Source organism: Mustela lutreola, chromosome 14 (assembly GCF_030435805.1).
Source record: "Mustela lutreola isolate mMusLut2 chromosome 14, mMusLut2.pri, whole genome shotgun sequence".
NCBI lineage: Eukaryota > Metazoa > Chordata > Mammalia > Carnivora > Mustelidae > Mustela > Mustela lutreola.
The window spans coordinates 12,317,265-12,343,071 of record NC_081303.1 but is presented as its reverse complement, the minus strand read 5'-3'; the positions used below and the strand labels follow the sequence as shown (position 1 = coordinate 12,343,071).

The window sequence follows — 25,807 nt, the reverse complement described above, 5'->3', positions numbered from 1 at the left end:
CCCATGGAAGATGCAAACCCAAACCAGAATGTGTTACCCCTACATACCCACTGGGAAGGCAATAATAATAATAACAATAATAATTTTTAAATGGAAAATAACAAATGTTGGACAGTGTGGAGAAACTGCAACTCTTTATTGAGTTGCAACTCTTTATTGATGTAAAATTTTTCATCCATGTAAAAAGGTTCGTCCTCTGTGGGAAACAGTGTGGTGGTTCCTCAAAAAGTTAAACATAGGATTTCCATATGATTCAAAAGTCAGCTCCTCGGTCTGTGTACCCCAAATAATTGAAAAGTGTGCTGAAACAAACATAGGCACACACATGGTTACCGTAACCGGACTGACAATAACCAAAGGGTGGAAACAGCCCAGATGTCATCAGTGAGTAATCAACAAATAGTGGAATGTGCATTCAACAGACTATTATTTATGATATAATGAAGGCTATACAGGCCACAGGAAGGATGACCCTCAAAGACATTATACTAATCAAAGGAGCTAGACCCCAAAGGTCACATATTGTATGATGCTATCTATATGAAACATCAGAATAGATAGATCCATGGGAGAGAAGCTGATTGGTGATTGCCAGGGGCTGGGGGAGAAGGCGATGAAAAAACTGTGTAAGAGTAGGAGGTTTTCCAGTAACGGGAAGGTTTCCAGACTAGGAACAGGTGGCTGGGATTGCACAATACTGTGAATGTACTAAAGGCCACTGTACACTTTAAAAAGGTTAATTTTAGGGTGCCTGGGTGGCTCAGTGGGTTGGGGCCTCTGCCTTCGGCTCATGTCATGTTCCCAGGGCCCTGGGATTGAGTCCCCAGTCGGGCTCTCTGCTCAGCAGGGAGCCTGCTTCCCTTCCTCTCTCTGCCTGCCTCTCTGTCTACTTGCGATCTCTCTCTCCGTCAAATAAATAAATAAAATCTTTTTAAAAATAAATAAATAAAATCTTTAAAAAGAAAAGGTTAATTTTATGTTGTGCGAATTTTACCTTAGTTTTTAAAAAAGCAAGCCATTCAGAAATGTCAAATTGCTCACAATCTCAGCTTGCCCCATGGACCCCCAAATCCAGGAATCATAACTGCTTTGGCCAACTCACAGGTCATCGGTAGTAATTTCATCCCTGTACAATCTAGAACTCCCGGTGGCTCTGAGGTTCTAGAAAATAGAGCAGGAATATTCTCGTGATGTTAGCTCACAACAGGCAACTAGTGCTAACTTAATGGGAGCAAAGCCTTGGGGGGTTGGGAGGGCGGAAGGGGGAGACCGGGGACACAACACTACAAGGAAAGAAGTGTCCTCCAGGCAAATGCGTTCGGCTCCACGGAGCTGCCAGGCCCCTGTGCGATCACAGGCCCGGCCTCCGCTCCTTCTAAGGCCAGTGCACCGACGGATGTCAGGTGTGCACCGACGGATGTCAGGTGTGCCCCCGCATCCCCACCGCGCGGTAAGAGCAGGTCAGGCCCCAGCGCGCGTCACTTACAGGCCCTACTGGCTCCGCTCCAGGTGGGGCGGGGCTGGCGCCGTGGGCGGGACCCGGCTGGGACAGGGGGCGGGACCGGGGCGGGACCGGGGCGGGGTCTGCGCCGGCGCTGGGGTCCGGGAGGGACGGGCGCTCGGCCAGCGGCGTAAACACCGCCGCAGCGCCGCTGCGGAGCAGGTGAGCTGGCTGGTCTGGGGCGTGCGGGCGGGGCTCGGTCTCCCGCAGCGACCCGCGGGCGGGGTGCTGGCCCCCCGCAAGCCCCTCACCGCGGCGGGTCGCGGCCCCTTCCCCGGCGCGGGGCTGCGGTCCCTGCGCGCGCCTGTCCGGCCTCTGCGGCCGGCTCAGGGGCGGAAAGGGGAGCGCGCGGGGAAGCGGCGGCGGCGGCGGGGGCTGACCGGGACCTCGGGGATGGGAGGAGTGCGGGGAGCGGCCCCCAGGCCTGGGCCTGCGCGGGGCTGTGTCCGCCTCCCCGCGGCCCGAGCCCGCTGCTGGTAGGCGCGGTGCGGCCCGCTGGAGGGCCGGGCATTTAAAGAAGCAGCGCACGTGGGTCTGGGAGGCGCGGGCTCGGCGCCCTCCCCGCGCTGGGGCCGCCTTGGCTCCCAGGCGGATGGGCCTTCGAAGCAGGGGGTAGGCGAGGGTCTGACTGCCAGGGTGGGGAACCGACCGCAGATCCGGGCCTGGAGCCGGCGATTTCGCTATCACCGGTGCTTGGCCGTTTTACAGCGGTGGGGAGACTCCCAGAATCGAGCTTTTGAAGCTGAAGAAAACTGAAATAGAGGCCAGTCCCCACCCCACATTTTATCCATGAAGAAAGCCCACAGAGGTAACGCAGCTGTCCAGGCCACCCAGGTGGGATAGAGCAGAGCCAGGCTCAGAACCCGCAAAGCGGGGAGTCTGCTTTCCAGCCCTGGCACCAGACCTCAGCCCTTGGAGAGTTGGATGAAATGCTGCTGTCTGCTGAATTAATGAGTATTTCCTTTTTGAGGAATGAGCTGTGGGTTCGTGGACTAGCGGCGTCCCCATTTACAGATGGAGAACCTGAGAGGATCCCCTCCAGAGCAGTTTTAGAGCCACCCTAATGGTCAGCCGGGTCTTTGGGGCGGGAGGGACAGTAACTTGATCAGGACGACCCTGGCTTCTGGTGTGGTGCCCTTGATGTCCATTCTGTAGACACCTGAGCCTCCAGTGCTTTCAGCAGTAATTAAAGGCTCTGGATAAGCTGCTTCAGGTGTGGGAGCCTCAGGGGGCCCTCTGCCTGAAGGTGGCCGTGTGGGAGCAGGCAGGTGTGTCAGCAGCTGTGTTTTCTGGAGCCAGCTGGTGAAGGGGCAGGGGTCCTGGGGTCAGCTCGGAGCTGCAGCCTCAGCCACCCAGCCAGCAGACAGGCAGGGTGGAAGGAAGGAGCCTTTAGGTCTAGGGCTGGAAGCGGGGGGGCTTGGAGGAACATTTGCTGGGGGCCAGAAGTCATTTCAGGGTTTCAGGGAAAATTCTGCATGGTTTGGTGTCCAGGTGGCTGTGCGCCAAGTCTAGGGTCTTGGTGCATGCAGCGGGCAGGGGTATGGATGAAACGAATCCCCTGTTCCTGTCTATCGGAGAAGGAGCAGCATAAGAAAGTACCTGGCTGGAAGCTGCCACTCGCCTACCTGGAGGTCTGGGGTGTGTTGCCAGGCCTGTCACCTGCCCCTCAGCACCTCGATGGCTGCTCCCAGTCCGACCACACACACGGGTTTGCCAAACGGGAGGCCGCCCCTCCCTTGGCCTCTGAGTTATTTTTCATTTTTATTTTTTAAGGTTTTATTTATTTGAGTAATCACTATATCCGACGTGGGGCTCGCACTCACACCCTGGGATGAAGAGTCCCATGTTCATCCTACTGAGCCGGCTGGGCGCCACAGGCATTACTGATGGTGAACTTGAAGAGTGTCATACACAGTGTCTCTCTACAGCTGCAGCCACACAAAAGTAACTGTTATTTTTATCCACTACAGTAATGGGAAACTGAGGCTCAGGGAGTCAAGCCACTTGTCCTATTAGATGCCTTTGGTGACTAGAGCACCAGGATTTGAACCCAGCTGGCTGGGTCTTAATCTTTTGAGTTTTTGCAGAGGGAGGCCTCCCACGTTCACTCCCTACCTGTGTCCCTGCCCTATGCCCTGGACATTTCTGTGTGCTCTCCGTTAGTAGCTACCTGACAAAGCAATAAAAATAATAATTTTTAAAAGATTTTATTTATTAGAGAGCATGAGAGCACGAGCGGGGGGAGGGGCGCAGGGAGAGGGAGAAGCAGGCTTTCCGCTGAGCGGGGAGCCTGACATGGGACTCAAAGATCCTGGGACCCTGAGATCATGACCTAAGTTGAAGTCAGACACTCAACCCGCTGAGCCACCCAGGTGGTCCCAAATAATTTCTTCTAAAGAGACCAAAGCATTGTGTGGGTAGATCACATACGTGTTTCTACTGAAGATATCTTTGGCTGGTTTACAGCTCTTGCTTTGAGTTTGGCACACTGTTTAGCTGGGGGATGGCAAGACAACCAGTGTTTCTGCAAGTATTCCCACCTGTTCTCCGACTCCAGTGGCTGTGGGGAGGGCCAGCGGAGGGGATGTCAGGGCTCTGAGGCTGGCAGAGGCTTCCCCCCGGCCAGGGCCTGCGAGGGGAGCTTGATCAGACATGGTCCTCAAGCCTCGTGTAACCGGTGTTGACCTCCAGGCAGAGGTTTCGAGGCTGCCGTGGTCAAGTCTGGGGAAAGACCAGATGTTAGGGAGGAGATCAGCCTTGCCCAGCTTCTTCAGTGCCTGGGAGAATGGGTTGCTCGTTCACCTTTGCCACAGTATGGTCTTCTGGAGCACAGGAAGAAAAATGGAAGGGGTGCTCACCTTTGTTCTGTACCTTAACCAGAAAATCTGTGGCTTTATAGAGATAAAGATAATACACGTTTAGGAACTGGTTTTTAAAAGGTCCTCCCTTTGCTCTCAGCTCAAAGATAACCCCCGTCAGCATACGCTTCCTTGCAGCAGTTCCCGCACATACATAGAATTCTTTAAGAAAGTGTTGGAGGCAGGAAGCTGGGCGTGAAGTTTTGTATCCTATTTTTTTGTGTGAATGTTCCATCTTCAGAATGTTCCCTTCATGAGTATTCTTGCGGGCAGAGAACGTGAGCGTGTCCTTATTGATCGGACTAGTGTGTAGCAGGACACTTGACCACCCTGAATCCACCCAGAGAAGCAGCATGCAGACTCCAGCCCCCTCCCCACCATGTGGAGCCCTAGTAGCAGACAGACGGAAGGCAGAGCAGCCCCCAAGCAGGAGTGAGGGGCTGGGGGCAGGAGAGAGAGGAGTGAAGTCCTGATCAGGAGGCGTTTGTAATTCCGCGACCTCTTGTCTGTGTTTTGAAGAAGATATATATCAAAGACATGCCTTCTAAGGATGAGAGTGCCCCAGAGAGCCCCCCTGGGGTGCTGTGCCGGGCCTCTGTGACCATGGCCCTGGGCCGCTCAGAGTATGCGAGTCTCAGGCGTTACTCTGGGTGAGCGGGGGATAGCTGCTCACGGCAGTTGGCCGACCTGAACTGCAGCCAAGGTTTTGGCCTCTCTGGGCTCCAGTTTCCTTAACTACAAACTAGGGCATTGACCAGATGGCCTTTAAGGTCCGTGCCAGCTCTGGCGTCTGTCCTGTGGATGTGCCCTCGCCTTTGACAAAGCGCTTACGTTGCCAGAGGGCTGGGGCTAGGTGGAAGTCGTGTCTCCCGGGGGCCTGGGTGAGGGGTGACCTTGGCCGCTGAACTCTTCTGTTTAGTGGTTTAGCACACGTGCTACTTTCCAAGGGGGCATCAACAGCTTCGCTCCCGTCCCGCTGTATCACTTACCTATGTTCCGTCTGCACGGTAACTGCTATTTCCCAACACCTGCTCTGTGCTGGACATTTTACACATTATCCCTCTTTTTCACAGGACTCTTGCAAGGTGTGTCCATTCTGCTCCTTTCCAGATGAGTCAATTGTCTCGGGCCATGCAGCCAGGGAGCATGTTCAAGTTCCACAGCTAGGTGATTGGATCACTGCTTCTCGCTTAAAAAGAGCCCTTTTATCCTGGACCCTCCTTGAAGGTGGCGTGTTAGGGCCATGGCCTCTGCCGCTTTTCCCAAACTGCCCCCTCTCCAGGTTACTTCAGGACACAGCGGAGGTCTGCCTGGGCTCTGGGCACTTTTGAGTATAAGACGGCAGACCTTGGTAGATGGAGAGCCTGGGTCCAGGTTCGGAGGCTCCGTCAGGGTTCCCCCGGGGCCTCTGGTCTGGGAGGGTGGAGCAGCCCTCTGCAGGGAGGCACTCTGGCCAAGGCTGCCTCCCTGGATTGGGGAGAACCGTCTGGTGAATGATGGTGCATCCCAGTTTGGGCTGAGGGGGCCAGAGAGAGGGATGAATGCCAACCAGGACCAAATACAAGATTGGCTGCCCCGGGCCGGGGGGGGGGGGGGGGGGGCAGGGAGACACAGGAATTCCTGAGGGAAGTCTGTCCCTTGCAAACCACTCCCAGGTATGAGGGAGGCAGTGAGAACCTCCTGGGAGTCCTGCGGGGTATGGGTGACCCTAGAGAGGGGTCTGTGCAAACCTGAGCCACCCCCTTTGAAAGTGGGGGCTCCTGGTTCAATTCGGCCTGCTGCAGGACCCTGACCTTCCTCTGTCGCCCCTCCTGCTCAAGGTAAATGCAGTTAACTCCCACTTTGCTTCTGGAGGAGCGATTTACATCTTTTTCCAAGGAGGAGCTCTTGGTTACTATGGCGTTTTACAGTCTGTCTCTGGAATGAGAAGGTCAAGGAAAATGGGTCACGGGGTTTCCTTAATAACCGCAGGAGCTGCTGACACAGGCATTCTGGGGGAATTCTCTGGGTTTGGCTAATTCAGCTTTTCTATCTCATTCAGCTGATTAATGGGAGGAAGTGGTGGCTTCTCTGGCTGTGTGGGTTTTGCACCTAACGCAAGCCAGGCAGCCCGCAGTCCCTGGGAAGGGCTGCCCCTCCTCCCCTCGGCCCCCTCCCAGCCAGAGGAGGGCTGGTTGCTATGTGGTTGGTAGGACCTGCCAGGGGGTGGCGGTGAGAGCCTCTGCGCCCCGCCCCCGCCCGCCCCAGTTCCTCCTCCCACGGGCGATCCTGACGTCACTGGCGCCCTGATGTGGACAAATATCGAGTAAGATTGTTGATCCGCATCCATCTGGGGGGTGGTTTTCCCCTCCCGAGATTTCGGAGTGCCGTCAGGCTTCGGTTCCAACCTGGAAGCAAGAGGAGTACTTCCCAGCTGCTCTGCTCTCCAGGAGCCAGGTAAAAAGAGGGGCCTCGGGTCCACCTGTCCCCCTCCCCCCACCGATCCCATGAGGGCACGCAGGAGTGGCAGGATGGGAAGGAACTCTGTCTCTGTGTTGATATTCCGTATTTCCCTTTACAAAATTAATGGCTCGGGGTGCCTGGGTGGCTCAGTCTATCAGGCATCTGACAGTCTCGGCTCTGGTCTTGATCCCAGCGTTGTGAGTTCAAGCCCCGGTCTCCATGCTGGAGCCTACGTTAAAAAAAAAAAAAAAAAAAAAAAAAGACTACAGGCACAATCCGTGTTTATAATAGAAGGTTTGAGAAATGCAGGAAAATGTGAAAAAATGGCCCACCGTCTCAGCGTCCAGAGGTTAACTTCATTTGGTGTTTTGTGATCTGCCTTACCAGCCCTTCATACACCAACGTTCTCAAAGAATGTTCAGATGGTCGTGAATGTGAACCTTTAGGTACATTACGTTGAACACTGGACGTGTCCTAGGCCAGAGTCAGGGATTTCAGTAATTTGCACTTTTGGGGCCATCGTAAACAACCGCAGCAAACGTGTTTATGAAAATCTTTTATTATTTTCTTAGGGCAGATTCCAAGAAGTAGTAGTTCAAGATCCAAAGGTACAAATGTTTTGAAAGCTTCCCCTGTTAAAGGCCTTCAGAAAGGTTGTTGGTGCTGGACCGTGGAGACGTAGTTTTTCGATGCCCTCGGCAGTGGTGGGCATTACTTGGGGACCCTCTGCGTCTGGGAACTGCCTTCTCCCCCTTTCCTGGTGGGAAGAGAGAGCTTTGGGGCTCTCTGAGCAGAGAGGGTTTCAGGAGAAGGCACATTCTTTTTCACTCCCAGATCCAGTGAGCCAGTGATGCTGAGCAGCGCCAGGGGATGGGGGCTGGATTGTAACAGGAGTCCTAGAGTCCTGAGCTGGGTGCCTGGCAGCTGGCTGGGCTTGGGTTCCAGAGCTGGGCAGCCCCAGGAGAGACTCTTAGCTGGGGGCCGTCTCAGGGTGCAGAGCTGTGGACCTTTGGTCAGAATGGAGCTGGGGATCCGTTGTCTAGCAGAGCGTTCAGGACTGCAGACCCTGACTGCCTGGGTACAAGGGGCACTTTGAACCTATCACACTGCAGACCTGTCTCCCCATCTGTAAAATGGGCAGGAACAGCAGCACCCAGCTCCCCTGTCACAGCATGCGGTGCGTGCTCTGGGCTCGAGGGTGGTGGCCCAACAGCCCCACCCCAGGTGGCCGGGACCCTTGAGAAACAGCATGTTAAGGGACCCAGCCTTTTCTGAGGACTCAGTCCCACGTCAAGGTGTTCAGGGGTCTGAAGGCTACTCACCTGTCCCTGTGCAGTCAGCAAGCCCAGAGGTTTGGGACTGGATAGAGCCCTTGTTCTGGCAGCCACAACCCACTTGGGGCCTGCCATCCAGGGTCCTTGGGAGTCTTGGGCCCTGTATCAGGGCAGGCTAGGGAAGAATCTACCTAGGGAGCCTTTGTTTTCGGGCAAGGAGGCCAAGCCTGAATTAGCTCTGACAGCCTTTCTTCAAGCTCACCTTGCCAGGTGTCCTTTGGGGACACCAGGGAAACACTGGGAGGCAGAAGTGGCCCCTGGGGACTGTCTTGTTAGCTGCTGGCAAGTGGCTGAAGAAATGGAAATTGGAAGGACTGGTCCCCTCCTCTGTGTCCCCGCTCTCCCCCGTGGCTCCCCTTCTTCCAAGAAGCATCTGCGCTCCCTGTTTGTCCATTCCCCTCTTGCTTGTCATTGGGAGCCCCGGGGGGAGCGGGAGGGGGCTGCAGCTGGGAGGCTTTCCATCCTGGGACCTGGATCTGTTCCTCTAGTCACTGTGGAGATCACCTGCAGGCACCCCAGAGGCCTGAGAGGGAGAGAAGAGGGGTCCTAACTACACTATTAATTCCTACCCCCAGCAGAAGCGGTGTGCTGGAAAACAAGGTACTGAGAGAGCCTCCCTGTAGTTTCAGGTCCCCTCAGACTGGGCTCCCTCAGGATCACTGTGCTGGGTCTGGCTGCCCTCCCATGGCATTGAGCTGAGGCTGGAGCCCCCTCCCCTCATCCCCTCATTCTGTTCACACCCCGCTTCTGTCCGGAAGCCTTGGCCTTGGCCGGCCCCTCCCTGCGGGACTCAGCCCTTGCTCCTCCCTTGGGGTGGAGGGTGGTTCTGGCCTTCTGGGGCCTCCAGACTTCCTGCTAACTGCTAGGTCTCCACACTCCAGCGGCAGGTCTGGGAGGTCCCCCATCCCACACGTCTTTCTACCAGGATGCCCTGCCTCCCCCGGTCTCCACCCGGGAAGCTGTTCCTGGCCTTCATCCTTCCAAATCCTTGAGACCTGGGACCCCCCAACAACTGGACCCAACGGCAGGTGGACTCCTCCTCCTCTTGACCTTAACTGCAGGAGGTCGGGCCTCATGCCTGTTCTGGCACTTGTCTTCTCTCTTCCTCTGCTGGTCCTCCTGCTCTTGTCTTTCTGTTTTATTAGTAGAGTGTCATTAATGGGCTCTGCGGTATTAGTCTCTGCTGTGCAGGTTTCCCAGCATGCATCACAAGAAGCGTCTCTGCTTCCCCTCCACCTGTGGGCCCCTCTCCCCGCTCCGGAAACCACCCTGTGGGTCTCTGTTTAGGGACCTGTTTCTTTGTGTGCTGCGTGGTTTTGTTTCTTGAATTCTGCCTGTGAGTGACGTCATCTGGTATTTCTCTTTCGATTCCCGCTCTGCTCTGTCTGCCCTGCATCAGGGGAGCTGGTTCTTTTTTTTTTTTTTTTTTTTAATAAAGATTTTGTTTATTTATTTGAGAGAGAAGGAGAGAGGAAACATGAGTGGGGGGAAGGGCAGAAGGAGACGGAGTAGCACACTCTGTGCCCAGCAAGGAGTCTGATGTGGGGCTCAATCCCAGGACCCCGGGATCATGACCCAAGCCAAAGGCAGATGCTTAACCGATTTGAGCCCCCCGGGCACCCTGGAGCTGGTTCATTTTGAGGCCCCTGTGAGACTGACCGGGAGCCTTTTGTCACAGGTCCTAATCCGTGAGGTAAGCAGATGCGGGCTCTGCCTTTGGCCTGCAGTTGGGGGAGTGGAGTTGAGGGAGGTCCACTCAGGAGTAACCCTGGCCACAGCCTGGGCTGCAGGCCCTGTCAGGGTGAGCAGAGCTGGCTGGGGAGAGAAGGAACCTGCCTGCTTCCCTTGGATGTCACACGCTCCGGCGGGGAGCTGACATGGAAGCAGGCATTCAGCAGAGGCCAGGCCTGGTCCTCTCTCCCCAGTGCCCCGTAGCTCAGCCCCGAGGGCCTCTGGGAGGCGTTATGGGGAGAGCAGACCTGCCCGGGAAGCTGGCAGGGACAGCGAGGTCCGCCAGGCATTGTCAGAAGCTCTTCCAGGCCCTTCTGCCGCCCTGGCTTCCTGGAGCTGCTGCTGGAAGGACACTGCGCTTGGGTCAGCACCGTGGAGCTGGGGGCGAGCCTCCCTGCGGTCCAGACCCTTCAGCCTGGCCTTCCTGGTGGGTCCCTCAGCTGTACTTTCCTACCAGACACACACAGACCCCACCTCTCCTGGTCTCGTTGCTCCCCTGCGCCCCAGACTCCTTGACCCTCTTTAACCCATCTCACCCCTTCTCACTCAGCAAGTTCCTGGACCAGACTCTTGTCATTCCCCCGAGATGCTTGTCCCCTGCCCACGGCTTTGTGCCTGGCTGTCATCCTGGATTCTGACTTGTTTCATCCCCACATCCAGAGCGGATGGGTAACCTCCCAATGCCCCCCTCACTGGCGTCCAGCCTGTTGCCCCTGAGGCAGAGCCTGTCCCCCTCCCACGGTTGTCTTCAGGGACAGGAAGCTCCCCTTCTGTCTCCAGGGTTGCCAAATATCCTAACACAGTTCGGGAGACCCTCCTATCACCACAGCCCCCCGCCCGCCCTGGCAGCACCAGGCCTCACCTGGAGTGTCTGTTCTTCATGCCCTCTGCTCTTTCCTCCCACCTGGAAAATTCTGTCTCTGTCAAGGGTGGTATCTTCTCTAGAAAACATTCTTGATCTCTGAGAGTGACCCTCCGTCGTGTTTCTGTACCTCTTAGAACACTTAGATCGCATGATTGGTCACATGGGATGGTTGCTGGTCTGTTTTGTTTTTGTTTGGAAGATTTTATTTATTTATTTGTGAGAGAGAATGAGTGAGCGTGAGCAGAGGGAAGAGGGAGAAGCAGGCTCTGCACTGAGCAGGGAAGTCAACTCGATCCTAGGACCCTGGGATCATGACCTGAGCCCAAGGCAGACAGACATTTCACCGACTGAACCACCCAGAGGTGTGTCTCTTGCTCTTTCTTTCTTTCTTTTTTTAAGGACAAATGTATTTCTTGCTCATCTTCCTATCCCCAGAGCCCAGTGTGGTTGTTGTCCCACCACAGGCTCCCGACAGATGTTTGTTGATTGAATGAATGAGCGTGCTGACAGTTGGGAGTAGCCATGACTTTTCTAGTCGGGCCTCTCTCCGGTGGCCTGGGTCTCCACGGCCGTTCCTTCTGGTGGCTGCTGTAGAGGCAACTCCCGGGAAGTCTTGTTTTCCAGCAGCCACTCGACCCAAGCATCCTGGGTGGTTGTCAGGCAGGACCTGTGACCAGGTCTTCAGGCCGCCTCTGGCCACCACCTCAGTCCTCTGCTGCCTTTGCCTTGCAGGAAGATGGACAGAGGTACCCTGTGCTCCTTTCTCTAGGCGCTTCCCGAGGCAGGGCCATGCTCACGTTCATGGCCTCTGACAGTGAGGAAGAAGTGTGTGACGAGAGGACGTCCCTGATGTCGGCTGAGAGCCCCCCACCACGCTGCTGCCAGGAGGCCCGGCAGGGCCTGGAGGACAGAGAGAGTGCTGCCCAATGGGTAGGTTCCTGCCAGCGGTCAGAGGCCCCAGGCTCCTGGCCCTCATGGGTGGAACCCAGGCACGCCCTGATGCGGGAGGGAGGGGAAAGTAGAGGTGAGAATCGGTCCCCCAGGGTAGGTCCCCCAGGGTGGGCGGTGGGTCCCGGTCAGGGAGGGCTCCGGACTGGACGGCACATCCGCAGTCTGCTGCGGACTAAACGGTTCTGTCCCCAGCCCCATGGGCTCATCTTTCTGGCACAAGTGCCATGCAGGGAGGATGCTGGGAGGGGAGCCCAGGCCTGGGGTGGCAGGGGAAGCACCATGGAGGGTTGGCGGCCAGACCCAGGAGCCATGGGACAAGCATCTACCTCAGTCGTGTGTGACGGTTGGGCTGGCTGCACTTAGAGACCATGGAAGTCTCCCTCTCACTGTTCTGGAGGCTGGGAAGTGCGAGCGCAGGGGGCCGACAGATCCAGCATCTGATTCTTCTGGGTCTTCTGTCCAGGTCCTCATGTGGTGGGCCGGCCAGGGAGCTCTCTGGGGCCCATTAATTTTATTTTGTTTCTTTAGTTTCAGAGGTAGAGGTCAGTGACTCATCTGTCTTATAAAACACCCAGTGCTCATTATGTCACGTGACCTCCTTAATGCCCGTCCCCCAGCCGCCCCATCCCCCCACGCCCTCCCCTCCAGCAACCCCGAGTTTGTTTCCTATGATTAAGAAGAATCTCTTGTGGTTTGCTTCCCTCTCTGATTTTGTCTTATTTTCCCTCCTTCTCTTATCTTCCTCTGTTTTGTTTCTTAAATTCCACATATGAGTGAGATCATATGATAGTTGTCTTTCTCTGATTGACTTATTTCGCTTAGCATCCTATCCTCTAGTTCCATCCGTGTTATTGCAAAGGGCAAGATTTCGTTCTTTTTGATGGCTGAGTAATATTCCACTGTAGATTTATACCACCTCTTCTTTATCCATCCGTCCGTGGGCATCTGGGCTCTTTCCGTAGTTTGGCTGTTGTGGACATGGCTGCTATAAACATCGGGGTACAGGTGTCTGGCGCCCATTTGTAAGGGCACCCATCCCATCAGGAGGGCTCCACCCTCCCGACTTGGTCCCCTCGCAAAGACCCACCCCCACCTTCACATTCTATCACATTGGGGGTTAGGGTCCAATGTGTGAATTTGGGGGGCACGCAGGCAGACATTCCGATCTTATCTCTGCAGGACATGAGGCTAAAACATCATAAGTCGGGGTGCCCTGGGGGGAGAGTCATCTAGCCTTCCTACCTCCCACCCTGGCAAGGCAAAATAACATCTGGAGTTGCCCGAAACCCCAGCTCCATTTTGCCCGTTATAGTATTTAAAACCTTTCATGGGGAATTTTTCCTGCCAGCCAGCCTTAGCCCCCACTGCTGAAATTAGAGCTCATTTCTCCCATGCTCTGAATTCCCAGTGAGCTGGTCTCTGGCTTCTTCAGCTTAATGCCACCACCAGCCACTCCTAACACCTCCTGTGCACTTTTCCTTTTCTTAGCTGAGAGTCTAGCTTGGAATTCTCTCTGCAAAGAACCAGTATTGAAGCAAAGGTCCTTTTGAATGTGTGTTTTGCTTGGCTATGGCTCTGGTGGTTAATGTAATTAACGAGGCAGCGAGTGACCCTAAATTGGCGCGATTCCCAAACAGAAATTCTCGCAGACGAGTTTGGGGCAGCCGGTGCTGGGGTCCTGCCCTCCCACCCTCCCAGAACACGGACCCACCCCACCAGGAGTTTAGTGCCAGTTAGCCCATCAGAGTCTGGTTTGCAGCTTCCAGTTCTCCCTGCCCAGTTTTGCACATGTCAGGGGAGTTCCAAGCAATTTCCTCCTCTGCAAATTCCCAGCATCTTACAGTCAGAGGGTCCTCATGGGTGCTGACTCTTCTAGTGAGTGTAATCTGTTTTCCTCTGTCACCTGGCCAGTCTCCTCCCAAATCCCTGTGGCTCCTTGAACAGATCTGAGTGGCATCTGAATCCCTGAATGGAGGGAGGGGGGAGATCCCTAGATGCGCTCCAGGCTCCTGAGCCACACGTCCTGGGCCTGCAAGCTGCCCTCTCCTGTGGCTGCTGTGGCCCCTTCCCGCATTTGCGGTGGCGTGTGCCAGCTCTGAAGCGTCTCCGGCTGATCTCGTAAATGTTTCCCGTGCCCTGCCGTGCCCTGCCGTCCCAGCCCTGCAGCGTCTAGACCGCAGCCCCCTAGGCTGGTTCTTCCGTCTGGAAAGCAACACTCAAACTGCACTCTTCCAGTTCCAAAATACCCGTGCCCGGCACCGCAGAGCCCACCACGGGGGCGTGCCATGGCCCTCACCGAGCGGTTTTCCGCAGAGAAGCCAGGATAGCGAGGAGGACCTCGACGAGGATGCCGACCGCTACATGTGCAGTGGGGTCCCCGGGCAGCCATCGGGCCTGGAGGAGGAGCTGACCCTCAAATATGGGGCAAAGCACGTGATCATGCTGTTTGTGCCTGTGACGCTTTGCATGGTTGTAGTGGTGGCCACCATCAAGTCCGTGCGCTTCTACACGGAGAAGAACGGCCAGCTGTAAGCTGGGGAGCAGGGCAGGGTCGGGGGGAGGGTCTCAGCACCCGCAGCTCCACGCCAGGGGCCTGTGCAGAGCTGGGCTGAGAGCTATCTGACTCCATGCTCTGCTCCGTCCACCGCCTGCCAGCGGTGTGACCTGCGCGGGCCCTTCCCTAACCGCTCTCTGCCTCAGTTTCCTTGTTTATATAATGGGTCTGACCCTAGGAGAACAGGGCGAGTTAGAACCGTGGCTGCCGCCACGGGGCAGAGGGCAGGCTCTGGGTGTGGGGTCCCGGGCACAGGGTGCCACCCCATGTGACCAAACAGCTGGTTTCCTCTCTGGGCTGCCACTCCTGTGGCCGGAAACCCACATGGGTCCAGGAGATTTCTTAGTTGGCTTCCAGCCCAGGGAGCGAGGTTTGGATCCCTGTAGTGGAAGGCAGCAGCACGGACAAGTGGGGTGCACCCTCTGCTCCCTGGCCCGCTGCTCTGGGGCAGTCGCCTGCCTCTGACTACCTTCTCCGAACTTGGTTTCTAGTGTCTTTAGTTAGTTTCCTTTCCCTTTGGTTTGGTTTTTCTGAAGAAAGGGGCAGTCTTGTGCTGGGCCAGCCATAGAGCCGGTGGGAGGGGGCCCAGCAGACAGTGTTCAGGGAAGGTGAGTGCTCAGCGGGCAGGAAGTTTCCGCAGTCCAGGGCAGACAGGGTGGACAGGGCAGGGGCTAGGGCACGGCCTCTCGCCTCTCTTGGCTGCAGGTGCCCCTGCTGCTGGCCTGCCCTGGGCCGGGTATGGGTGTGGGGGTTTGCTGGGTGCCCTGGCCTGGAGAAGAGGGGAGAGCAGGAAAGTACCTCGGGGAGGAGGAGGCCTGCTGGGAGTGGGTGGGAGAGCACCTTGGGGAGGGGGAGGCCTGGCGGGAGTGGGGGGAAAGCACCTCGGGGAGAGGGAGGCCTTGGGGGGGTATTTGGGGGAGGGAGAGGTGCCGGCGGGAGGCCTCAGGGAGGGCAGGCGAGCACCTTGGGGAGGGGGTGGCCTGGGGGGGCCCCTTCCTTTTCTGCTCAGAGCTCAGGCATCAGGCTAAGGCTGGGTGGCTCATGGGCAGGCCCTATGGAGCAGGCAGGGAGCAGAGTCTGCAGCCCGCCATCTCCCTCAGCATCTACACACCATTCACCGAGGACACGCCCTCTGTGGGCCAGCGCCTGCTCAACTCTGTCCTCAACACCCTCATCATGATCAGTGTCATTGTGGCCATGACCATCTTCCTGGTCGTGCTCTACAAGTACCGCTGCTACAAGGTAAGGGCCAGCCCTGCCCACTGCCCTGTCCTATCCGCCCTGCCCGCTGACCTGTCCTGCCCACTGCCACATCCTGTCCATCCTGCCCACTGCCCCGCCTTATCCATCCTGCCCGTTGCCCCGTCCTGTCTGCCCTGCCTTCTCCGCACTGCCCTGTTCTGTCTGCTGCCCACTGCCCCATCTTGTCCATCCTGCCTGCTGCCCCGTCCTGTCCTCGCGGCCCCCTGCGGCTGCATACTTGCCAAGGCTCTTGCCCGAGAAGGAGCTGACGCTACTGTTAGACGTGCCCCCCCAGCCCCTACCCCCGTGGGGGTTCCCTGCTGCCCCTTCCTTGGAGCTTGTGCGGAACGCCGCCTGCCCCCGTCCCTGACTGTAGCACTCGCCACGCACCTTCTCACGTTCGGGAGTTAATTTTATTTAGCTGCTTCTTCAGAAGAAACGAGATATTCTGTTTTAGGGTCCCTGTGCCCCATCCTTCGCCGCAGGTTTACTCGACCTCCTGTTTCCCTCTTAGCTGACTATGCAGGTGCCGTGCTGAGGTCTCCGAGGCCTGGGGGACTGGCGGACCCCTAGCTGTGGCGAGGACCCTGGATGCCCCAGGGGACCCCCTCACTCGGCCCGAGCAGAGGCACTGTCCCTCCCCAGGCAGGCCATGAGCTTTTGGATGTAGGTTTTAGGGTCTGAACCCCTGAGGCCTGAAAGAATGACACGCTAGGTGTGGCTGGTTGGAAGCGGTCCTCACGCCGGCTGCCACCCTCTGGGCGCAGGTGGGGAGCACAGACAAGGCTCAGCCCAAGGGCAGAAACCTGTCCCCGCCGGGATGACAGCAGGGGTGGACCACAGGAGGGCTGCTGCAAGTGCTGGGACACCAAGGCTGACCGGTGAATGATGACCTGTGGAAATAAGCCAGTTTTAAGTGCGGCTGGGAAGCATCGTGGTGTTGTGTGGTCGGAGCAGAGGCCACGGGGCCTGTGAAAACAAGCCAGTCAGGGGCTCAGGGGCTACAGAAGGACAGCACTGCTGTGGTCAGCGGCTGTCAGGCAACCCGTCCAGGGACTGGCGGAGGCAGATTAGCAAGGTGTCCTTGCGGGTTCTGTGACACTCAGGAGAGCAGTGGTGGTGGTCCTGGGGGGCGGAGGCCCCTGGGGCGAGGAGGGTCAGCCCATCCCAGAGGTAGCCGGGCCACCGCCTGCCTTCCAGGTAGACCAGGTTCCCACTGAGGTCCCCAGTGACCCAAGCAGGTGACTGATGGGGGGAGGCTGGTGGCAGTGACTCCACCGTGACCCTGACAGCTGGCTAGGGGACTGGCTTAGGACCAGCCTACAGTCATCTTTGATCTGCTTCTTTGGCCAGGACAGCAGGCACGTGTCTCTCTAAGGACCAGTGAGTAGACCCTCCGGTTCCTGGGGTGACCAGAGAAAGTTCCCCCAAAGACAGCTGTGACTACTTTAGCTTAGCCCCCCAGCGAGTCTCCCGTCACTTTGTCCTGACGTTCCCTATCTCGTACCTGTGACTACCTGACTACATGTATATACATTTACGAGGTGTGACCCTCACTCGGCCGGGGTGGGGGGGGGGGGGTTCTCCAGCGCACCCCCCCCCCCAGTGAGGGAACAGGGCTCTGATTGCTCACACCTGACAGTCCTGTTGCATGCCCTTGCCAGTGGACCCGGGGAGGACTCTGGATTTCTCTGCCCTCTTTATCAGTCACAACGGCCACTCCGTACCTCCAGCATGGTCATGGAGGAGCCCATCAGAGATTCTTGAAGCTTGGGCACCAGTCCCGGGAAGCTGGGGCCTGTGTCCATCCTGCCCATTTCTGTTGTCTAGTTCATCCATGGCTGGTTGATCATGTCCTCCCTGATGCTGCTGTTTCTCTTCACCTACATCTACCTCGGGTAAGTCACCCTCCCACCAGGCTCCAGACTCTGCCCTCATCACTGCTCTGACCTGGTCTTTCCTCCCCTGGGCCCCGTGGCAGGCCACGCCTCCCTTTCTCATTCCTGATTTAAAGGAGCACAGTCCACATGGAGGGCGATCTCTGTGAACCCAAGAGGGGTACAGACCCCTTAAGATTCACATTCTCGTCTTTGGGCCGGGCCTGGGTGCTTGCTCGTTTGTGGGAAAAGTGGTCTTCTCTGTTGCCTTCCATCTCAAAAGGCGGCCTGACCCAGGAGAGACTGGAGAGACAGGAGGACCTTTCTCTTGGGCAGAGGGTCTTCTAGGTTGTGCCAGTGCAGGTGGACATGAACCAACCCAAGGATGAGACATTGGCACAGTCACCAGTTTGTTCCAGAATATACTTGACATGGTTCATTGTAGGACCCACAGACCGGGGAAGGGGGTGTTCGTGATGAAGCCAAAGGTCGGAAGGACCCAGCTGGGGGTTTCGTGGTTGAGGAGCAGGGAATGTGAACTGTGTCTAGCTGGGGGTCTCACCTCTCCACTGACTTTCCCGCCCATTCTTGACTCTGGTCGCACAGGGAAGTGCTCAAGACCTATAACGTGGCCATGGACTACCCCACCCTGTTCCTGACTGTCTGGAACTTCGGGGCAGTGGGCATGGTGTGCATCCACTGGAAGGGCCCCCTCGTGCTGCAGCAGGCCTACCTCATCATGATCAGTGCTCTCATGGCCTTGGTGTTCATCAAGTACCTCCCGGAATGGTCCGCCTGGGTCATTCTGGGCGCCATCTCTGTGTACGGTAGGCGGACGCAGGTGGGCTTTGAGCCTGGTGGTGGGCGGCAGGGGCCGTGTCCAGGGGTCGGGTCCTCCTTACTGGGGCCCACAGGTGGCAGGGGCTGAAAGGGGCCTCCCTCCCCGATGAATGCTGGACAGTCTCCCCTCTGACAGGCTTGCCTTTGTGAGACACGGGGGCTGTGGGGCCTGGGGCCGTGGGCACACTCACTCTTGTTTGCACGTCTGTGGAGCACTCACACCGGTGAGCACTGGACACACTAGGAGATCAGTTCAGAGCAGCCGTAGGGTCAGGCGCGGGGCCGTGAATCACGAGCGCCCAGAACTGCTCATTAGCGGCTCAGTGACAAGGGTTCGTGTGATTCTCTTTCCCCGTCACTTCCCTTTTGAGGGTAGGGGATGGGAGGTTCCGGACGACAAGCTCACCACTGGGGCCCTGAGCCATGCGACGGTTCCTTGTTTCCAGTCCACCCGTTTAGACTCCGTTCTGGGCTTCAGCTGGTGTGGGTTCCCCAGGTCGGGGCTGGAAGCCGGCGGGTTGGGGGTAGGCACGCAGGGCACACTCGGAGCCTCGCTCTGGGGCTCTGGGCTGCATTTGCCCCAGTGTTCGTGGGCCAGTTCCCCTCTCTGGGGGCTGCTTGGGAATAAATGTCACGGGCCACATACCCTGATATCTTTGCTCTCCCAGATCTCGTGGCTGTGCTGTGCCCCAAAGGGCCGCTGAGGATGCTGGTGGAGACCGCCCAGGAGAGGAACGAGCCCATATTTCCTGCCCTGATATACTCCTGTGAGTGACCCCTACGTCTCCTCCTGAGGTCGAAACCGGGAGCTGCTTCCTGGCCACGGCTTTCAGAGTTCACTGGTCTAAGAGGAGGGGGTGGCCTTGGTGAACCAGGGGTGGCCCGCCTGCCAGGGACAAAGACTGGCTGGATCTTGGTTTCACACAGAAGATGCTGAGAGAGTTAGGGCCACCCGGGGCTGCAGGGGACGCGGCCCGCCCCCCAGCGTGGCCCATTCAGCATCCGGTGGCGTGTGGTGGGCACTGCCCACGGCCACCCGCTCGGCCCTCCACCCTCCTGAGAGGGTGCTTCGGAGAGGGGCTCTCGAGGGCGGGGGTCTGGGGGCGCAGGTGTACCTGCTCTCTGTTGGGCTTCCTCCACGGCTCCGTGGCTGGCGGAAGTCTCTGAAGGGAAGGCACCCGGGGCTGCTGCGGGCAGGTGAGGGGGCACTGGGCCCTGCAGGCCATGGCGAGGACTCGGCTTTCACTCCTGAGTGAGCTTCATGCTCTGGAAGGCTTTGGATCAACCTGACATGAATATTTTAGCAGGATCACTCAAGTTGCTGATGGGAGAGGAAACGGCATGGTGACAAGAGTGGGAGAGAAGCCAGGTTTGGGGGTGACTAGCAGCCCAGGAGTGGGGGCATACGGCTGTGGCCCCGGGGCAGCAATTGAGGCCAAGGACACTGATGCGTTCTTAAGATACTTTGGAGGCCAAATTGGCAGGATTTGTGATGCTTGTGGTACAGACCAGGAGAAAGAATCAAGGACGTCTGTGTGTCTTGGGATCTGAGCAACATCAGGGTTGGAGATGCCACGCAGTGAGAGGGACAGGGTGGGGCCACCAGGGCTGCATGGCCACGTGGGGAATGTTCTAGACGAGGCACGCTCACGGGGCCGCCCGATGGAGATGGGGGGACATGTGTGCCATGGGAGGTGAGGCGAGACTTTCCGGGCCAGAGAGAGCCCAGTCAGTGCTCCCGACCCAGGGATCCCACCCTGGACGGAAGCCAGGGGAGCCGGACACGGGGTCTCCACAGCTGTCCACACACCCGTGCCCGTAGCCGCATCGCACGTGGTCGCCGAGGGCTGCGGTCACACCATGTCTGTCGACTGCCGGGCAGGTGAACGACACTCGGTGAACGCACCGTGGAGTGTCGTTCAGTCCTGAGAATGGACGTGTCCGGCTACAGGCCGCGTGGATGAGCCTGGAGGCCACACGCTGAGTGAGCGAAGCGTCATGGAGGGTCAGCGCTGCCACTTGTATGGGGCCTCGAGAGGACTCGGGAGCTAGAACGGGGGAGCGGCGGGCGGGGGAAGAGTAGTTTCAGGGCCGGAAGACAAGCGGTTCTGGAGTCTGTCTCCCAACAATGTGGGTATAAAAAAAGCCCAGGAAGGGCACTATATGCCCATATCTGTTGAGTCTGGGCCTCTCCCCCAGAGGCCCCCAAACAAGGGGCGTAGACGCGTCCCCACTGGAGGTGACAATGCTGTGCGGGCTTTTTGGGGGCGCTGCCTTCCAGGCCCCGGGGGCAGCCTCACTCAGCAGCGCCTGACACACGACATTTTCTCATGTAGCCGCCATGGTGTGGACGGTGGGCATGGCCAAGCTGGACCCCTCCTCCCAGGGAGCCCTTCAGCTGCCCTACGACCCTGAGATGGGTGAGTGTGGGGGGCTGCCCTCTGGGGGGTGCAGAGCCGGGAGGGGCGGAAGGGAAAAGAGCCCTGCTGGACAGGCGGGAGCCGGGGACTGAGGGTGTGTGGGGGGGGACATCCAGCTTCCCCCGTTTCCTCACGACACACAGCAGAGAGCTTTTCTGTCTATCTCAGGGGGCGCTGACTGACGGGTGAGGACTGGGGGAGCCTTGAGCTCAGAGAGCCCTCTGACTAGAGTTTTGTCTCTCTCCCTCCTCCCGCTCTTGCCTCACACCGTGACGGTTCTCGGTCCTCTTCGCGGACACCCAGAAGAAGACTCCTATGACAGCTTTGGGGAGCCCTCGTACCCCGAGGTCTTTGAGCCCCCCCTGCCTGGTTACCCAGGGGACGAGCTGGAGGAAGAGGAGGAAAGTAAGCTGCCCAGGCCCAGAGGGTCTGCGTGGGCCCACGGGTGGGGGCAGGGGTGGAGCTGGGGCTCCCTGAAGTCAGGGAAGGGTGTAGGGGAGAAGCACCACCCTCACGTCAGAGGTGGGCACAGAAGTTCCAGGACCAGCTGCCAGAGGTGGTGTCCTGTTGGCTACGCCGGGCTGCGACGGGCGCTCTTCTCGCTTACCAGACGGGAGCAGGCGTGGGTGGGGTCTGTACCGCGCTGGGTGCGAGCAGGAATCCAGGCCTGGCTCGGGTGTACCTGCTGTGGGCTCTGATCGCCCCCACTGGGCCCAGGAGGACCATGCGGGAGAACAAGGGGGCCAGAGCGCAGTGACCCAGCTCCTTGACCTGGTCTCAGGCCCTGGGGAAGTTACCTGAGGGGGGTACTTCTGAGCTGAGCTCTAGGGGTTGAGCTCCGGGAGCAGGGGACCCAGGGGTGGGAGTGGGGGTACAGAGGCCAGAGGCCCACAGTCCAGGGTGAGTTAGAGGAAGGTCAGGAAGGAACCCTAGATCAGAGGTGCAGACGTGGGACTGGGAGGCTCTTGGGCACTCAGAGGGCCTCCCAGATGGAAGTGGGGGGTTCCGGCCTGTGCACCATGCCCGGTGGGGGCGCCGCCGGAGGGTTTTGAGTTTTGTGGGAGGAAGGACATGACCCAGTGGAGGCAGGGTTGTAGGCTGTGGAGAATTCCTCCTAGTATGCACTTGTATGGCCTGTAGGAGGGCCCAGTGTAGCTGTGGGAGCACAAAGTATGGGTTCGGGGCTCAGGCAGGCTGGGTGGGACAGCCACTAACAGCACTGCCCCACGCTCAGGCCACCATGGGCTGTGGAACAGAGGGTCCCATGTGCAACTCGGCACAAAGCAGGCGGGCTGCATCTGTGTCCTGGTGGAAAGACTGTTTGCAGCCCCCTTGGCCATGTGCCCTTGGGCCTGTCGTCAAGGTCGTCTTCCACACAGGCCCTTCCCTGTCTCTCCCTGGGGTCACTACCCAGTTCTGCCCCACTACCCCTCCAGTTGCAGTAGTCCCCTAGCACGACTCTGCGGGCCAGGAAAGTCCTGTACTTACAGTTTTACAGTAAGGGAGCTAACGAAGGACCAGCCTTGCGAAGGGATGTAGAAGGCAGGTGTAGGAGGGTCCTGAACTCTCTCTGTGGAGAGCTCTCTTCGGGAGGCATGAGGACAGGTCACACACACACACACACACACACACACCCCACCCCCCCCCACCCCCACCCCACCCCCCCCCACCCTCACCCCCCAGCATGTGGATACGTTCATCAAGCTTCAGGGGTCAGAGTCTTACCGGGCTTCAGGGGTCAGAGTCTTACCGGGTTGCATTACATAGATGTGACTCGCTCTGGGCCTGTTCTGTCCCCCCAGAGGCCAGCTGGGCCTAGTCCTGGCCCCCTTCTCCCAAGATCAGTCTTTCTGGTGGAGCAGCCCCTCCAGGTCCTCTCACTCAAGGGTTTAGGGTTCTGGGTCTCCTGAGTAACAGATGCTCCCATTACTTGGGAAATTCCAGGATGTAGCCTCCCTCCCAAGGACCAGGGACAAAGGCCAGAAAATTCTTCATGTCCCAGCAGCGCTGGCACTGGCTTGAGGAAGGAGGAGGGAGCCTCGGGGAGTGCCGGGAGCAGCTGTGGAGGGCCAGCCCTTGGGGGTTATGCTGCACTCATACTTGGGGTGCAGCTGAGACTCTGTCCTGGAGGCAGTGGGGAGCCCTTAGTGGCTTCTGGGCCTCGCACAGGCCCAGGCTGGGAGCACGGAGCTCATCTGAGAGGGAAGGGCAGAGCCTCACAGCGGGGATGGAGAGCAGGGGGTGGGTGTGAGCGAGAGGGACACTGACCGGCCACCGAAAGGGGCGTGGTGGAGACAGACGGCCAGAGAGCAGAGGAAGGAAGGAAAGCAGGCTGTGAGAGATGGTGAGCCGGAGGCCTGCTTCCCCTCTGGGGCTGGAGCCAGCCTGCGGGGGTCTGGCCTGACCAGGGAGCCCCCCGTGAGCCACAGGAGGCAGCAGAGGGGCGGACAGGCAGCAGGCCTGTGCGGGCAGCCCCGTTAGGTAAACGTCTGCTGTGAGTCGCGGCCTCTAAAGGAGGACCCGGTGGGGCAGGCCCGCCTGAAGGAGACAGTCTTCTGTGCACGGTCCGTTCTTGGCTACCATCAGCCAGGGATAAGCTAATTACCAAATACGCTGATCTCTTGTTACTGGGAAGGGTCACCCAAGGCGCTCACTGCAGTGTTTGTGGCTGGAGAGGAGTGAAATTAACCTCCCTAACAAATATTTCAAAGTTAGCCCTAAATTGTACAGCTTCCCACCAACCCCTGCAAGTACATTTTATTTGCTCTTTTAACTAAGTGTCAAGCACCTGTTTTACCCCAGTTGTCAGAAATGCTAGCTTTTCACAGCCCGGATGGCAGGTGGCCCAGCCCAGCGGCCCCTCCCCACCCCCACCCCTGGCTGCTGGTTTTCCACAGCAGCCGGTCCCTGCCCCAGAGGCCAGGTGAGGTGGGCTGGCAGCGACCCTGCCCTGTCTGGACCCCACGGGCCTCGGGACTCAGGTCCCGGGTCCCCTGGATCCCTTGGAGCAGGCAGAGCAGCTAGGCTGTGGGCTGGCCTCTGCCTTCACCCCTTCCTCTTGGGGCTCCCGACGCTGAGGGGCTCGCTCTGTCTTCCCTGCACAGGGGGCGTGAAGCTCGGCCTGGGGGACTTCATCTTCTACAGCGTGCTGGTGGGCAAGGCGGCAGCCACGGGCAGCGGGGACTGGAACACCACGCTGGCATGCTTCGTGGCCATCCTCATTGTGAGTGGGCTGAGTGTACCCTGCCCTGTCTCCCCGGGTTGTGGGGGGGATCCTGGATCCAAGGAGAGTTTCAGAGGCTGCTGTCCCTTGGAGGGGCAGGATGGTGGGGGCTGGGCAGGACTGCCAGGAAGCCCCTCAAGAGGAGACCAGGCTTACAGGAGGGTCCGGGCCGGGCAGGTGTGGCTGAGGGACTCCGGCATCACGGACCACACATGTGGCCGCGCCGAGGCTTGGCTGACATTGTGTGCAGTCTCACGATGTCTGTGAGACAGGGAGGGCCCTGTCACTTTGAACCCCAGTGGTGACTCGGTGTGGCCAGACCCCACGATGCGGGAAGTGCCCCAGGAGGACTGCATCCGAGAAGCTCCAAGCAGCGTGTGCTCCACGTTCCAGCCCCGTGAAGCCGGGTGGCCCCGGGCATGTCAGGGATCGGGTAGCAGACCCCCAGACTGACCTGAAGGCCTGCCCTCCCCGGGGACAGGGCAGCTTTTCTAATCCCCTGTCCCCTCCCTGCACCACTGCCCTGTTGGCCAGGGCGGGACAGGACGTCGGCCACTTCCAAGGGGATGGGTCACATGGCATCTTTGGTTTCCTCGAGGTACTAACTGCCGAGACCCTCCCCGGCCTTTCCATGGAGCTTGTGCAGCTCTTTACAAATACACTTCCCTTAAGGGGAGGCCGACGGCCGCTGGTCACGCATGTCACTGCTGTTGCCAGATGGGGCGGTGGTCTGGGAGTCGGGAGGCTCCCGCGAGAGCATACAGGTGTTAGACGGGGTGAGCGCCCCCCACTCTGGCGCGGCACAGAGCTTCGAGAGGCCCCAGGAAGATCGGGTGTCCGGGGCTGTTGTCCGACCCGTCCCTTGCGGACGCCAGAGCCCAGGGGTTGGACCTCAGCCGCTGCCCGCCACCCGCACCGGCGGTCACCACCCCCCTCCCCTCCGTGTCTCGCAGGGTTTGTGTCTGACCCTCCTGCTGCTTGCTGTGTTCAAGAAGGCGCTGCCCGCCCTCCCCATCTCCATCACGTTCGGGCTCATCTTCTACTTCTCCACCGACAACCTGGTGCGTCCGTTCATGGACACCTTGGCTTCTCATCAGCTCTACATCTGACGGGGCCGGCAGCCATGGGAGGCTGTCGTGGGGGCCCTCACGTAGTTCTACACTCTAGTGCCATATATTTTTAAGACTTTTCTTTCCTAAAAGAAAAAGAAAAGAAGTGTCGTGTTTACTTGGCGAAGAGGAAGAACCAACTTTCTGGTGCTAGTGGTTTTGTCATCTGACCATGGCTCACTGGCTGGAAGCACCGGGAGTTGGTTGGGACGCGCCCTGGACCGCTGGGCCACGTGGGGCGGGTGTGGCGAGGTCGCCCACCCCACACCACAGCCCAGGATGCTTCGAGGGCCAAGCGAAGGAAGGGACCAGGAGCTCGTGCTCGGGATAGCACCTAGCACCTGCCCGCGCTGGCAGGAGAAGAAAGCCAGTTTGCCCTGCGTGTAATGTCCCCAACGCTTTGTCTGTGATGTCATCGTTATTTTATTACCTTTAGAAACCAAGTCCTGTTCTTGTTACAGCAGTTACTGCTGGGAAGTGGCTTAATATCAATAAATAGGTGAATCTTCCTGGAATGCTGGACCTGGGCATGTGTGCGGGTGTGGACCCCGCTTGCTGCGTCTCGTGACCTCGCCTGGGAGGGTGTGTGGGGAGAGGACGGGGGAAAGATTCGCCCCACTGCAAAGGAGAGGGTTCACGGCTCCTGTCTGTCTGTACTCTTTTCTCCACGTCCAGGGCTTCCTGAGCCGGGCTGTGCAGAGCCAAGACAAGCAGCATCACTCCTTGGCAAACCAGTGCACTGTGGGAGGCCGGGAAGGGGCCCACGTTTGGAACCCACTGTCATCCCTCCCGTGTCCATCTCTGGGCGCTGTGACCAGGGACGTGGACCGGTCGGCTTCTCCCTTTCCTGCCCCATGGTC

At 58.4% G+C, this 25,807-nt stretch overlaps 1 protein-coding gene across 11 annotated transcripts; it reads left to right on the top strand.

Moving 5' to 3' along the window:
* The first annotated feature begins 1,573 nt into the window (after positions 1-1,573).
* PSEN2 (presenilin 2) lies at positions 1,574-25,462 on the top strand. 11 transcript variants are annotated; one of them, XM_059145559.1, is made up of 11 exons: positions 1,574-1,663; positions 11,501-11,661; positions 13,918-14,210; positions 15,286-15,478; positions 17,309-17,376; positions 17,962-18,182; positions 18,864-18,962; positions 20,532-20,615; positions 20,919-21,020; positions 23,720-23,838; positions 24,792-25,462. In XM_059145559.1, exons 2-11 carry the CDS (start codon positions 11,521-11,523, stop codon positions 24,945-24,947), a joined length of 1,476 nt encoding a protein of 491 aa, XP_059001542.1. In that variant the 5' UTR covers positions 1,574-1,663; positions 11,501-11,520; the 3' UTR covers positions 24,948-25,462. The 11 variants fall into 11 exon arrangements, with proteins under 11 accessions (XP_059001542.1, XP_059001543.1, XP_059001546.1 ...); XM_059145560.1 differs by lacking the exon at positions 1,574-1,663 and adding an exon at positions 6,537-6,795; XM_059145563.1 differs by lacking the exon at positions 1,574-1,663 and adding an exon at positions 8,893-9,163.
* Positions 25,463-25,807: the final 345 nt, after the last annotated feature.

Bases quoted from the DNA above. Each gene is read 5' to 3' on its own strand.
- PSEN2 (XM_059145552.1), top strand. From the start codon at position 10,958: ATGAGTGAGCGTGAGCAGAGGGAAGAGGGAGAAGCAGGCTCTGCACTG. The intron at 11,662-13,917 runs GTAGGTTCCTGC...GCACTCTTCCAG, and splicing joins GAGAGAGTGCTGCCCAATGG to TTCCAAAATACCCGTGCCCG. The intron at 21,021-23,719 runs GTAAGCTGCCCA...TTCCCTGCACAG, and splicing joins GCTGGAGGAAGAGGAGGAAA to GGGGCGTGAAGCTCGGCCTG.